This window comes from Leuciscus leuciscus (genome assembly GCF_965113295.1).
Source record: "Leuciscus leuciscus genome assembly, chromosome: 20".
NCBI classification, from domain to species: domain Eukaryota; kingdom Metazoa; phylum Chordata; class Actinopteri; order Cypriniformes; family Leuciscidae; genus Leuciscus; species Leuciscus leuciscus.
This window is the reverse complement of record NC_138744.1, coordinates 38010278-38024795: the sequence shown is the minus strand read 5'-3', so window position 1 is coordinate 38024795 and position 14518 is coordinate 38010278. Positions and strand designations below refer to the sequence as shown.

The 14518-nt window shown below is 41.4% G+C and overlaps 1 protein-coding gene across 2 annotated transcripts in view; it reads right to left on the bottom strand.

Annotated features, from left to right (window-relative positions):
- Window positions 1-14518, bottom strand: part of csmd3a (CUB and Sushi multiple domains 3a) — a 350983-nt gene that overhangs the window by 45968 nt on the left and 290497 nt on the right. For both annotated transcript variants that reach the window (XM_082150056.1, XM_082150057.1), the window contains exons 58-59: window positions 13145-13321; window positions 7455-7634 (exon numbers count right to left, since the gene is read on the bottom strand). In XM_082150056.1, coding sequence (XP_082006182.1) covers window positions 7455-7634; window positions 13145-13321 — 357 coding nt within the window. The remainder of the gene's footprint in view (window positions 1-7454; window positions 7635-13144; window positions 13322-14518) is intronic.

Below are 14518 nucleotides of genomic sequence, written 5' to 3'. Positions count from 1 at the left end.
CACCTCGAGCGTCACTCGTACTTCAGTGTGTGTGTGTGTGTGTGTGTGTGTGTGTGTGTGTGTGTGTGTGTGTGTGTGTGTGTGAGGCTGAAACACCTCGAGCGTCACTCGTACTTCAGTGTGTGTGTGTGGGAAACAAAACCATTAATTTACACAGAACATGCAGGATTCATATTTAAATAGTCTTTTTGCAGATTAATATTCACAGACACTAGTCTATATCGTGATTTGATACTGTACTGACCGGCAATTAATTAATTCATCAAAAAATTTACAAATCCGCGTTATACAGTAAATTACATTTTTATGACTGGATTCTGTTATTCCGGCCATGTTTTCCATATTGCAGAAATCATAAAGCCCTGCATTCAGAGTAAACCAGGACTGTCACGCAGTCTCATGAGCACTGGCCCAAGATATCAACAAGTCCTGGCTCAGCCAATGGCGTGAGTTTGGGGCGGGGCTTCTCTGGCAGGTGTGTGCTGTGCTCTCCAGGACATGTGTGTGTGTGTGTGTGTGTGTGTGTTGTGCTCTACAGGACATGTGTGTGTGTGTGTGTGTGTGTGTGTGTGTTGTTCAGTTGCTCAGCATGTGTTACACGTATAAGGCCCATCGCTCAAGCGGGTCCCTGAGGCATTCGGTGTGTATGACAGACAGACACACACACACACACGTCACCACAGCTCATCTGAACGACTGACCCCGAGGTATGAAGTATAAAGCCTTTCATCCAAAACACCACCTTTATTCTCGGCCAAGGTTTTTTGAAAAGACTTCCAAATCTTTTCCCAACTAACTACAGCGACCCTCTCCCTCCAGCAAACACTGGCGTCGTGTTCTTCACTGATGTCAGAGAATATCGAGAATAACAGCACATCCGAAAACAGCAGAACACGGTCTGACAGGATCTTTCTTCATATGCACATACAGTCAAACACACATGTATTCACACACCTTCAACATTTCTCACATTATCACAGTTTATTCGCTATAGTTTAGAAAATGGTAATAAAATATGAGCAGAACTCAGTTGATATTTGACTGGTTTTGTCCGTCCTTCTGTTAGACTGTCTCACACATGAATTATGTTGAATATCTGTCAGCTGTTAAATTAAACTACACAATTAGATAATACCAGTTTAGCTCAACCAGTGACCAAGCAATGCTTCATTGTGTTCATATGTCACAGTTTACTTTATTCTGCTCTCCTCACTTACACTAATGATCTATAGTGTCCTGATCACACTAGTGAAACAATATCAAAAATGATATTTGGTTTCTGAATAATGACTGAATATGACTGTATTCTGTCATCCACACAAATCAACAAACAGGAACTGAATGTTTACATTACTAACATGATTAAAAGTTTAATGTATGAAAAATTACCGTTATGCAGATGCTTTTATCTGAAGCGTCTTACAAAAGAGAAATAATATTCTAATACTAATATACCACTGTATATTGATATGAAATCTAAAACATTATATCTTTTTTTAGGTCTAACAAAATTTGAAATCCCAGAACCGACTAAAAATTTTTCAAAAACACCATTTGATGCATTATATCAACTATCTAAACGATTAATACAATTAATTTTAAAATATTCATTCATTCTACAGCTTGTTTAGAGTAACCTTGCTATCCTTGTGCAGACACTGTGCAAAACTCACCAGAATTTAATTTTATATTTTTACACGGCTCTGTGGAATACTTGATTCTGATTGGTCAATCGAGCTGTAAGTTATTCCCAGATAACAGCCGCTGAGAACAGAAACACCGGCTCATCCGGGTCACTGAAGTCATCAGCGCTACACACTCGCTACACACTCGCTACACACTCGCTAGGAACAGGTTTTCTTTGTGGAAGTTTTGCGTTTGGTGAGCTAATAAAATATTAAAACTCAGTCGAATCAATATTTTGTGTACAGTTATTTAATTATGCCATCCAGTATCGTGGACTCGCTCTCTCTCGTTTCACACAAACGCAGCGGCGGCCATTTTGTGACTATTGTTTTGAACACTGTTGGATTATAAGATACAAACTGGTACGATTTTAAAACAGTTTAATCTGAAATCAATATCTCTGATCTCCATAATTATTAATGTGGTGAAATGCTGTATAATAAGTGTTATGACTGTATACCGTATCTCTTAAATGATTAAACTTCTCTCTCCACAAAGCTTTGCATTAAAAGACCTAATAAAATATTTCAACTTAAATCAATATTTCACGTCTAATTATTTACTGATGTGGAAGTATCCGTGTAATAAGTGTATCAGTCACTGATTTGAAAAGTTAGCAATAAAATTAACAACAAAGTAACACATTAAGTAAGGGATAATGGCCGGTTGTTATCTCAGAATAAACCCCTTCAGGTGTGTGTGTGTGTGTGTGTGTGTGTGTGTGTGTGCGTGCGTGCATGTGTGCATGCGTGTGGGTGTGTGTGTGTGCGTGTGTGATCTCAGAATAAACCCCTTCAGGTGTGTGTGTGTGTGTGTGTGTGTGTGTGTGTGTGTGTGTGTGTGTGAGTGTGTGTGTGTGTGTGCGTGCGTGCATGTGTGCATGCGTGTGGGTGTGTGTGTGTGCGTGTGTGATCTCAGAATAAACCCCTTCAGGTGTGTGTGTGTGTGTGTGTGTGTGTGTGTGTGTGTGTGTGTGTGCGTGCGTGCATGTGTGCATGCGTGTGGGTGTGTGTGTGTGCGTGTGTGATCTCAGAATAAACCCCTTCAGGTGTGTGTGTGTGTGTGTGTGTATGTGTGCGTGCGTGTGTGTGTGTGTGTGTGTGTGTGTGTGTAGGAACGGCTTCCTCACATGCTAATCTCACACACCGGACACTGACGGATGGTGAAGCGGAGAGAGAGATGAACGAGAGGTTCTCCTGAGGGTCAGGAATCACTCACGGCTACGATCCATCCACGCCGGAACACAGAAATGGCTTTATAATGACTCTGCATTACGGTCTATTAGGACACAACACTGATGTTTCTCTGCAGGATCTCTTTGCTCTCGGTGTGTTTGTTCTCAGAATGTTAATGGCCGCCATTTTCACGTACACTACGCAATGCAGATTTCTGTAGCAAACCAGACGGTGTTGAGTGTGGAAAAACAGGTCTGGATATTAATGCTGACATACATCAAGGACTAATGCTGTAAAACACAGTCCAAGCAACAGCTGTCAATAGTGTTTCAGTGCTAATGAGAACGCCGGAGGAAGGAAAGCTCCTCAGTGATTTGTAAACGGATGTGAGCATGAGGGCCGGCAAAGAAAATCTGATATTGGAACAAAAAACAAATGCATAATGTCTGGAAGGACAGCGCTGGACAGAAATGACGCACATCATAAAGCCAAGAGGGAATCAATGCAGAATACTGTGGAACGGCTCCAGTCATTAAAATGACCCGTGAAATACACAAGAGTGATCAAATCAAACACTGGCGTTCTCTACATTCTTACATATTTCACAATACATGTATCAAAACAGCTAAATAACACCTAACAACACCTAATAAACAGCTAATAAACACCTAACAACACCTAATAAACAGCTAATAAACACCTAACAACACCTAATAAACAGCTAAATAACATCTAATAACATCTAATAAACAGCTAATAAACAGCTAATAAACAGCATGAAAGGGGTTTGAGAGAAATAAATTATGAAATGTTTTTTTTAGGACTGCTTCTGTTCTACTGACAGCTCTAGTTTTTAACAACAAGAAATACAAATCTCTAGGATTTGGAAGGAAGGAATAAATAAATAAATACATACTACTAGTTACTGTTGTAAAAAAGCTATATAAGGTAAAAAACTATATATATAAGGTAAGGTTTAAAAACAACATTAAAAATTATAAAAAATTATAAATATTATTAGTGGCTGATGTTTATAAATGTAATAAAATTAATTAAAAAAATACAATAAAATATTATTAAATTATTAATAATATTATAAAATAATATTTATTCATATTTATTCTTATTATAAAATAAATAAATAAATAAATAATTATTAAATAAAATATTACTATTGATAAAATAAGAAATTAACTCAAAATAAACCTAAAAATAAATAGAATGCCATTTATGTATTTGTTTAGTGATTTAATTATTAATTAATTAATTTAAAATGTATATAATTATATATATTGTTTAAATAAATAAATAAATAAAATACACACACACACACACACACACACACAGACACACACACACACACACACACACACACATACACATATATATATATATATATACACACACACACACAAGCTCGAGTTTGAGGACACCGGCTGGATTTTCGCTGCCTTCACTCGCCGTACCTGCTGCGCTATCCGGCGCTTATATCCTTTACTGCTCCGTGTGTGTTCGCAGCGACGTTTTTCCTCTCTAAAAGAGAAAAGGCATTTCTAACCTCCGGTAGAGGAAGCAGTAGCAACGCACTTGTGTCCGCCCTCTGCTGGATGGCGGGCCAAGTCGACTCTACCTACTAAAGCCTGCCGGACCACTTCAGCCTTGATCGGCCGCACCTACGCTGCCGCCGGTCAAGCCGCATCTGCACTGCACACAATGGCTGTTCTGCAGATTCACAAGGCCAATCCTCCTCCGTTCTCTGGACGAGGCTGGACCAACGAAGGAGTGTGTGACGAACTTAAGGAGTGCGACGGATTTGGTTCTCAGACCTACAAAAGCCGCCACCCAGGCCATCGGCCACAACATGGCCTCCCTCACCGTCACAGAGCGTCACCTGTGATTAACGCTGTCCGACATGTCTGAGTCCGACTGTGCCACCTTTCTGGACGCTCCCGCTTCTCCGGCCGGTCTATTCGAACCCTCGGTGAAGGGCTTCGCGGAGCGATTCTCGGAGGTGCAGAAAACGTCTCAAGCTATGAGACACTTATTGCCGCGGCGCTCCAGTTCTGCAGCAGGCCGTGCTAAGAAGCAGCCGCCCGCTCGAAGAACAGCACCCCCACCGCCTCCTCCACCCGCCCCGCAACAGTGCCAGGCCCGGGATGCACGCCAGCGCTTGCACTCTACGAGCCGCCGCAGACCGCCGCCTGCCCGGGGACCCAGGCCCAGGCTCGAGCTTAGCTTCGAGCCTCCTAAGCTCTCCCCAGGGGAGTGGTCTCTGCATCCCATGACGGTGCAAAATATCTGGGACATTTTCAGCAGGGCAGAGGTAGACCTGTTCGTGTCACAAACCAACGCTCACTGCCCGATGTTCTTTTCAAAAGAAAGGGACGCGCTGGCCCTAAACTGGCCCAGGCGCCCTCTCTATGCGTTTCCCCCGGTCGCCTTGTTACCACAGGTAATCAAGCGAATCAGGGAGAGCAAATGCTCGATACTCCTGATAGCCCTGCTATGGGAGAATCAAGTTTGGTTCCCAGAACTGATAGAACTGGGGAACACAGCTCCATGGCCGATTCTGCTGAGGAAGGACCTGTTGTCCCTGGCCAGGGGCGCAGTTTGGTACCCGTACCCCGAGCTGTGGGCCCTACATGTGTGGGCGATCAACTATCATCATTTCACCTCCCAGAGGGAGTGCTGAACACGATCACACAGGCTAGAGCTCCGTCTACTAGACGGCTCTATGCGTCTAAATGGTCAGTGTTCGCTGAATGGTGCTCAGCTCATGACTTAAACCCGCTAGATTGTGAGGTAACGGCGGTGCTCTCTTTCCTACAAGAGCTGTTGGATAACGGGAGAACCCCATCCACGCTCAAGGTGTATGTGGCGGCTATATCGGCTTTTACGAAGCCTGTGAATGGCCAGTCGCTGGGAAAGAATGACCTCGTAATCCGTTTCCTCAGGGGTGCTAGGAGACTGAACCCTCCTCGGCCACCCTCGGTTCCAGCTTGGGACCTTTCCACGGTCCTAGAGGCCATGAAAGGTGGACCATTCGAACCATTACACACGGTGGAGCTAAAGTACCTGTCCTTCAAAACCGCTTTTCTGCTGGCACTAGCCTCAGTAAAACGGGTGGGCGACCTGCACATGCTCTCAGTGAGCGCTACGTGCCTGGAATTTGGGCCTAATGACTCTAAGGTCATCCTCAAACCAAGGCATGGTTACATCCCGAAGGTGCTTGCGACTCCGTTTTGAGCGCAGGTTATTTACCTTTCGGCCCTCCCTGCGTCCGACAGTGAGGCTGGGGTTAACTTCCTCTGCCCAGTAAGGGCTTTAAGGATTTATGTGCAGCGCTCTGCTGCCTTTAGGCAAACGGAGCAGCTTTTCATTTCGTTCGGTGGCCGCGTCAAAGGGCTAGCCATCTCGAAACAGACCCTGTCCAGATGGATAGTGGACGCTATCGCGTCAGCTTATGCGTCCAAGGGCCTGGATTGCCCCTTGGGGGTTAGAGCCCACTCGACTAGAGGCATGGCCTCGTAGTGGGCATGGACAAGTGGGGTCTCACTTCATGACATTTGTATGGCAGCAGGCTGGGCCTCACTGTCTACATTTGTAAGTTTTTATAACCTAGAAGTCTGTTCTCAGTCTGATTATACCATATTAACATTGTCTACCCAACTCAGTTTGGTTAGTCTGTTGATATGCTGCAACGTCCTGTGGGCTTATGCAGTTTCAAGGTTGATGTACTGCCTTAACTGTATATATGTGTGCGCACCTATCGCGATAATCAAACAAGGTTTTAATGATAATTAAATTTTAAATGATAATACTAACCGTCAGTACATTTTATCGTGGTTTATAGTGAAACCGGTAATCGTCCCATCCCTACACACACATAAAACTGCTAAAAGGTTTGAAAACCTATTCTGGATTTTTTTTTTTTTAAATGTAATTGTGAGAATAAAACCGTGACCAGTTCCAGTTCCTACGATATGCACTTTCACTAATGATCTATCTTGACCGAAAATCCTGATTGTGAAAACATTCACGTCCATGTCAGCCGTGGCCAAAAGTGATAATTGTTTTTAATGACCCAACAAGTTTGATTAAACCATACTTACATACTTACATTTTTTTATTTTAAATACGCGGGAAGAACAAGACGCTGAACTTGGTGAAGGTATTTATCTGACAAAATTATTGACTACAGCAACAGGTTTTATTTTAATATGCACAAAAAATGCATAGAAAAACAAAAAGCATAATCAGATATTAATATTTTGTTGGCTCTCTCTTGTTTTTGCATGTTTCTCTCTCGCTCTCTCTCTCTCTCTCTCATTCTCATTCTCATTCTCTCTCTCTCTCTCTCTCATTCTCATTCTCATTCTCTCTCTCTCTCTCTCTCTCTGTTCTGACATGGTTCTCTGTGAAACTCTTATCATCTCTGATGTCTTCCTTCAGAAACAACAGCCAATTTCCAACCCAAGGCTTTTTGGCATCGTCAGAGCAACATCTGTGTGTGTGTGTGTGTGTGTGTGGCCCTGGACGCTGGGCAATCCTGCAGAAACCCTCAGTGAGTGAGTTGAGGAAGATAAGCTGTACCTCGGCATGAGGGTAACGTGGCGCTCCAGGTGCCGTTGAGAGTGCAGGTCCGGATAAACACACTCCCGTTCTCCATCACGAACCCGGGCTGGCAGGAGTACGACACGTTCTGTCCAACGGTGAAGTCCTCGCCCAACCTCAGACCACTGGCGGGAACGCCTGGATCCCCACAGCTGATCACTGTTACACACACACACACACACACGCACACACACAAACAAAACATCATTAAACTGAGACACCACTGTACACATACCTCATCATGAACCTCTCTCCAGGGGAAATATAACTAAAGTAATAATTGTTGTGGCTGCTTGTGTTACGGTTCTGATAATATAATGCTGGAGCCGCGGGGTCGACGCTACCGCTGGAAAACGCCACATTTCCTCATCGTAATGTCAAAGTATTATAACAGGAATCGTTCATGCAGCATTACCTCACTCCAGTTATTCAGCAGTAAACAATCAGTTACAGGTCATAACATCAGGGAGAATCTCCAACTACTGCTCGTGATCACACACACTGTTCAAAGCTTTCGGGTCAGCGTGATTTAAAAAAAAAAAGCAAGGATGCATTAAATTGATCAAAAGTGAAAGTTCTTTTAAACTTTATTTTTTATCAAAGATTCCTGAGAAATAAAAGATATCACGTTTTCCAAGTGTTTTCAACACTGATAATAATCATAAATGTTTGTTGAGCATCAAATCATCATATTAGAGTGATTTGTGAAGGATCATGTGACACTGAAGACTGGAGTAATGATGCTGAAAATTCAGTTTTGATCACAGGAATAAATTACACTTTACTGTATATTCACATAGAACACAGCTGATTTAAGTTGTAATAATATTTCACTGTTTTTACTGTATTTTTGATCAGATAAATGCAGCTTTGGTGAGCAGAAGAGACTCAAAAACATAAAAAATATCATATCGACCCCGAATGATAGTTTAAAATGAAGAAGTTTCTCGATCCACATCTAAAGAGCAGAACACGATGGACTTGAGGATCAAAGTAAGTCACGGCTTAGAAATACCCTAAAACACCCTAGCAACCATATAACATTTTCAAAATATAAATAACATTCACAGATGAATCATGCATAAATAAGACCAGGAACATGCATTCATTTGTACATCATATTTGATGAAGTCTGCATCACTAATTATGTTATTTTCCTGTTTATTACTGTGAAGGTGCTTTGAAACATTTTCTATCACATAAAGCGCTATAGAAATAAACATGGCATGATTGGATAATCTATTTTAAAAAGGCCTAAATTGAATATTTATGAATGTGAATCACATATAAAATTCTGATTACACAGTTTTAACAGAGTAAACAAACTAATAAACTTAATGTGATGCACATTTTTAAATGAAACAGGTCAGATTTCTGTAATAGTACTAATAAACCAAATGTATTTTTAATACACAATAACCAGGCTTATATATTTATCATCAACAAATCAAATTTCTTTCAATCTCATACATTTCAACTTAATTGAATATTTCTTGTTCCACATCTAGTCATATTTGAACCACGGTCAAACTTTTTAACTGAATACATTTAATTTTCACATTGAACATTTATTTGAAAAATATATAAATCAGTTGCAGTTTAGTTAAATTAATACTTCAAGTTAAACTAAAAGAAAATGAGTAATGCTGAATAAAATAAGTTTCAGTTTTTATTTCAGTAAACGCTTAAATGTATTTTAAGTACCGTAATACATTTTTTTTTATGGTTTTAGTTTCAGTTGTAGTAGTTAACCCTGATAAAACAGTTCAACTGATGTTTTTGAGTGCAGAAATCTGCACCCATTTGATTAACGTCAAACTTTTATAACGTCAACGATTAAATGACATGTTAAAATGACAAATTCTCACTTTGTTCTGACTGAAATGGAACTTTTAAAATGCATGTGAACGCAGAGCATCAGGGGCGGGGCTTCCTGTTGGACCAATCAATGTCAGGCGGGGGGCGTGTCTGAAAACATTGATCATTTGTGCCATTCTGAAACACTGACTTCACCTTTAACATCCACAGTTTATCATGTCAGATCAACACAGAGCATCCCATCCGAGCGCTGAGTAATTCCTGCACTCCCCCGCTCATTATTCTCCACTACCCGACATCAATCTCCCATTACACGTCAGTGAGAGATTGATTCTGCCTGTCAGCTCATCCTGCTATTACTTATACAGCGACGCTAATAAATCTGGCTGCATTAATGAGATTTCTCATGAGGTCTGAGCAGCAACATCACTCCGTTTGGCTAATTACAAATGGACAGCTTGTTTCTATCCAAATCCTGGGGTCAGCCTTTTGGGTAATTTCTTCAGTGTTTGGGTAGTTTTTTGGCCCTATCTTGCACCCAGCGCAATAGACTTTGTACACCGACGCATGTATCATTCCTATTTTGCACCCGACGCACAGCGGACTTTTCCCTCCACAGACGCACGTCGGTAAATTAGGGAATGAACTTGCGCTCCCGGGGGCGGTTCAGGGAAAAGAGGAGGCGTGTTCCGGCGCTAACGTTCCCTGGTGCTATTTTGCAGTTTCAGAAAACAATTCCTCCACTGACCAGGAGAAACCTAGTCTAAAGTCAGTGGCGCGTTGCGTGTGTTATTCAGATGCTATTTTAAGAGCGCATGCTTGGCCATAATCAATGTAGCATGTGCACAACACACATACACTTTGCTTATCTCATCTACACTACTCATTTTTAGAAAACCATGCATTAGCACAACGAACAATATTCCACACGAGGGAAATCATTGTGGTGTCCATGAAGATGTGAAAAAATAGGCATAAATCTAGCTTACACCTTTACCCAAATAATTATACGTCTGTTTAACTGAAGCTAATCTGGGTGTGTTTCTCCATCCCCAATGTCACTTCTCTGTGTTTTACGGCCCTGACGAGAACGTCGATCTCCTCGGCTGTGAACCGCTCCTGGCGTGTGTCTGGCAAATCCGCCGTTATAATAGCAATTTCAGGTTTATTTCACGTTACGTCCAAACCACACCTATGAGTAATGAAGCTACTTCAGACCAACACATTTTAGATTTGCGTCGGGACCAAGACCCGCCCACAAAGTTACTTATGTTTCGCGCTTGATACTTGCATTTCAGGTCGTTAAAATAGGGCCCATTGTGTTACTCAGATCCTGGGTCAGACGTAACAACCCAGTGTTTGGGTAGTTTTTGTGTTACCCAGATCCTGGGTCAGACATAACAACCCAGTGTTTGGGTAGTTTTTGTGTTACTCAGATCCTAGGTCACACGTAATAACCCAGTGTTTGGGTAGTTTTTGTGTTACCCAGATCCTGGGTCAGACATAACAACCCAGTGTTTGGGTAGTTTTTGTGTTACTCAGATCCTAGGTCACACGTAATAACCCAGTGTTTGGGTAGTTTTTGTGTTACTCAGATCCTGGGTCAGACGTAACAACCCAGTGTTTGGGTAGTTTTTGTGTTACCCAGATCCTCGGTCAGACGTAACAACCCAGTGTTTGGGTAGTTTTTGTGTTACCCAGATCCTGGGTCAGACATAACAACCCAGTGTTTGGGTAGTTTTTGTGTTACTCAGATCCTAGGTCACACGTAATAACCCAGTGTTTGGGTAGTTTTTGTGTTACCCAGATCCTGGGTCAGACATAACAACCCAGTGTTTGGGTAGTTTTTGTGTTACTCAGATCCTAGGTCACACGTAATAACCCAGTGTTTGGGTCGTTTTTGTGTTACTCAGATTCTGGGTCAGACGTAACAACCCAGTGTTTGATTAGTTTTTGTGTTACCCAGATCCTGGGTCAGACGTAACAACCCAGTGTTTGATTAGTTTTGTGTTACCCAGATCCTGGGTCAGACGTAACAACCCAGTGTTTGATTAGTTTTTGTGTTACCCAGATCCTGGGTCAGACGTAACAACTCAGTGTTTGATTAGTTTTTGTGTTACCCAGATCCTGGGTCAGACGTAACAACCCAGTGTTTGATTAGTATTTGTGTAACCCAGATCCTGGGTCAGACGTAACAACCCAGTGTTTGGGTAGTTTTTGTGTAACCCAGATCCTGGATCAGACGTAACAACCCAGTGTTTGGGTAGTTTTTGTGTTACTCAGATCCTGGGTCAGACGTAACAACCCAGTGTTTGGGTAGTTTTTGTGTTACTCAGATCCTGGGTCAGACGTAACAACCCAGTGTTTGATTAGTTTTTGTGTAACCCAGATCCTGGATCAGACGTAACAACCCAGTGTTTGATTAGTTTTTGTGTTACTCAGATCCAGATCCTGGGTCAGACGTAACAACCCAGTGTTTGATTCATTTTTGTGTAACCCAGATCCTGGGTCAGACGTAACAACCCAGTGTTTGATTAGTTTTTGTGTAACCCAGATCCTGGGTCAGACGTAACAACTCAGTGTTTGATTAGTTTTTGTGTAACCCAGATCCTGGATCAGACGTAACAACTCAGTGTTTGATTAGTTTTTGTGTTACTCAGATCCTGGGTCAGACGTAACAACTCAGTGTTTGATTCGTTTTTGTGTTACCCAGCTCCTGGGTCAGACGTAACAACCCAGTGTTTGGGTAGTTTTTGTGTAACCCAGATCCTGGATCAGACGTAACAACCCAGTGTTTGATTAGTTTTTGTGTAACCCAGATCCTGGGTCAGACGTAACAACCCAGTGTTTGGGTAATTTTTGTGTAACCCAGATCCTGGATCAGACATAACAACCCAGTGTTTGGGCAGTTTTTGTGTTACTCAGATCCTGGGTCAGACGTAACAACCCAGTGTTTGGGTAGTTTTTGTGTAACCCAGATCCTGGATCAGACATAACAACCCAGTGTTTGGGTAGTTTTTGTGTTACCCAGATCCTGGGTCAGACGTAACAACCCAGTGTTTGATTAGTTTTTGTGTAACCCAGATCCTGGATCAGACATAACAACCCAGTGTTTGGGTAGTTTTTGTGTTACTCAGATCCTGGGTCAGACGTAACAACCCATTGTTTGATTAGTTTTTGTGTTACTCAGATCCTGTGTCAGACGTAACAACCCAGTGTTTGGGTAGTTTATGTGTAACTCAGATCCTGGGTCAGACGTAACAACCCAGTGTTTGATTAGTTTTTGTGTAACCCAGATCCTGGATCAGATGTAACAACCCAGGGATTGAGTTATTTATTGCAGGCTTTTGCAATCTCTTGGTCCGTCAAATTGGTGCGTGTATTCTGTAAATGTATCTATTATTTATCTATGAATACGTTATTGTTCTGTATATCGTTTAATTTTATGCAAAGCAACACACAGGAGAGCGATGTGATGTGAGTCACCAAAATGAGTATTGTATGTTTTTAATAAGTATTAAAAATGAAATACTATACTGTAAAATATGATAAAAAATAAAGGAATTATCATGCAAGCCAGTGGTTTTATCAAGTATTTTTAAAAGATTTAGAGGATTTAAGTTAATCAGTAGACATTAATTCATGTATGAAGTAAAAAAAATAATTAGCCAGTATTATAGTAAGAATTAACTATGCTGGGTTAAATAAACAACCCAATTTGCTGGGTAAAATTAACCCAACATGTGTTCTGTCCTATATGTACCCAGCTCTTGCATTGAAAAAAACACAGTGTTTTTTAGAGTGAAGAAACACAGAAAAAAGAGCAGATTAAGGAGGATTTGAACTCTTACGGGTGCAGTTGGGCTCGGATCCAGACCAGGTCCCGTTGGCCAGGCACTGCCGAGATGGAGACCCGGAGAGACGGTATCCTTCCACACACGAGTAGATGATGGAGTGAGAGAAACTAGTGCCATGAACACGCAAGATCTGCCCGTTAGCCGGAGTCCCAGGATTCCCACACTGAACAGCTATTGGATGGAAAAGATTCAATTCAATTCACATTTATTTGTATAGCGCTTTCACAATACACATCGCTTCGAAGCAGCTTCACAGAAAATGCATTACAATTTCACTTTGTTCTGACTGAAATGGAACTTTTAAAATGTATGTGAACGCAGAGCATCAGGGGGTGGGGCTTCCTGTTCGACCAATCAATGTCAGGCGGGGGGTTCACATTACAATTTACAGTGATCTGTTATCAGAGGAAACTGTCTAACTTATGTATTTCAGAAATGTACATATAAAAAGTCACAGTTAGCTAAAAATGTATTAATTTAAACAATGTAATAATTTAATGCAGAAACAATCAGCTCACTGAAGTAATGAATACTTGATTAGCATTAGTAGAGAATCACTCGAGTCATTCCTTCCCTGAAAATGAATATGCTTGTGATTAAAGGAATTATTTGCATAAAATGGCATTGCAGACATTTTGAGAATTTATTAAAAATCACTTTTGGTAATTAAAAAATAAAGTTGACATAAAATCAAATATAAATATTAGATGAAAAACTTGACAAAATGTGGCCAAGGCGACTAACTGAAATAATCTAAGTTTATAAGAAATAAAATAAGTGTAAGTTGAGGATGAGGTACTTTTTGGTCTCTACTAGAACAGGGTGTCCTGTAATAATGTTGATTATTTTCCTCATATCCTCCATTGTTGCGGCTCCTCTCTTCCCAGTCTGTCAGTAACGCTCTGTTTACTTCCTGTCTCTATGAAGCCCCTCCTTCTGAAAGCACACTGTGCTCTAATTGGTCGGCTGGAGCAGTGTGTTGTGATTGGTCGAGCGCTTCGAGAGTGTTTGGGAAATGTCCCGCCCCTTACCATAACCACCAGTTTAACACACTACTAACTCACTCAACCAGGCCCCGCCCCTTTATTCTGCGTATTAATTATTATAATGAGGAATATTGTGACGTGTTCGTTCCCGAAAGAAACTCAAGACTACAGTGGAGGCGTTTCAGGAGTTCAGAAACACTGACTCTGATAAAGAGAAGAACTCACGCTGGAGGGACTTTGGAAACTTCTTTCATGCAGAATAGGTCCTCTTTAATAAATACCATAAATAATACTAAAATAATCACTCAAGTTCAGCCACTTTAAGTCAATTAGATTATCCTGCACTGATTATTCGAGCCCAGAATGAATCTAATAGATCTCC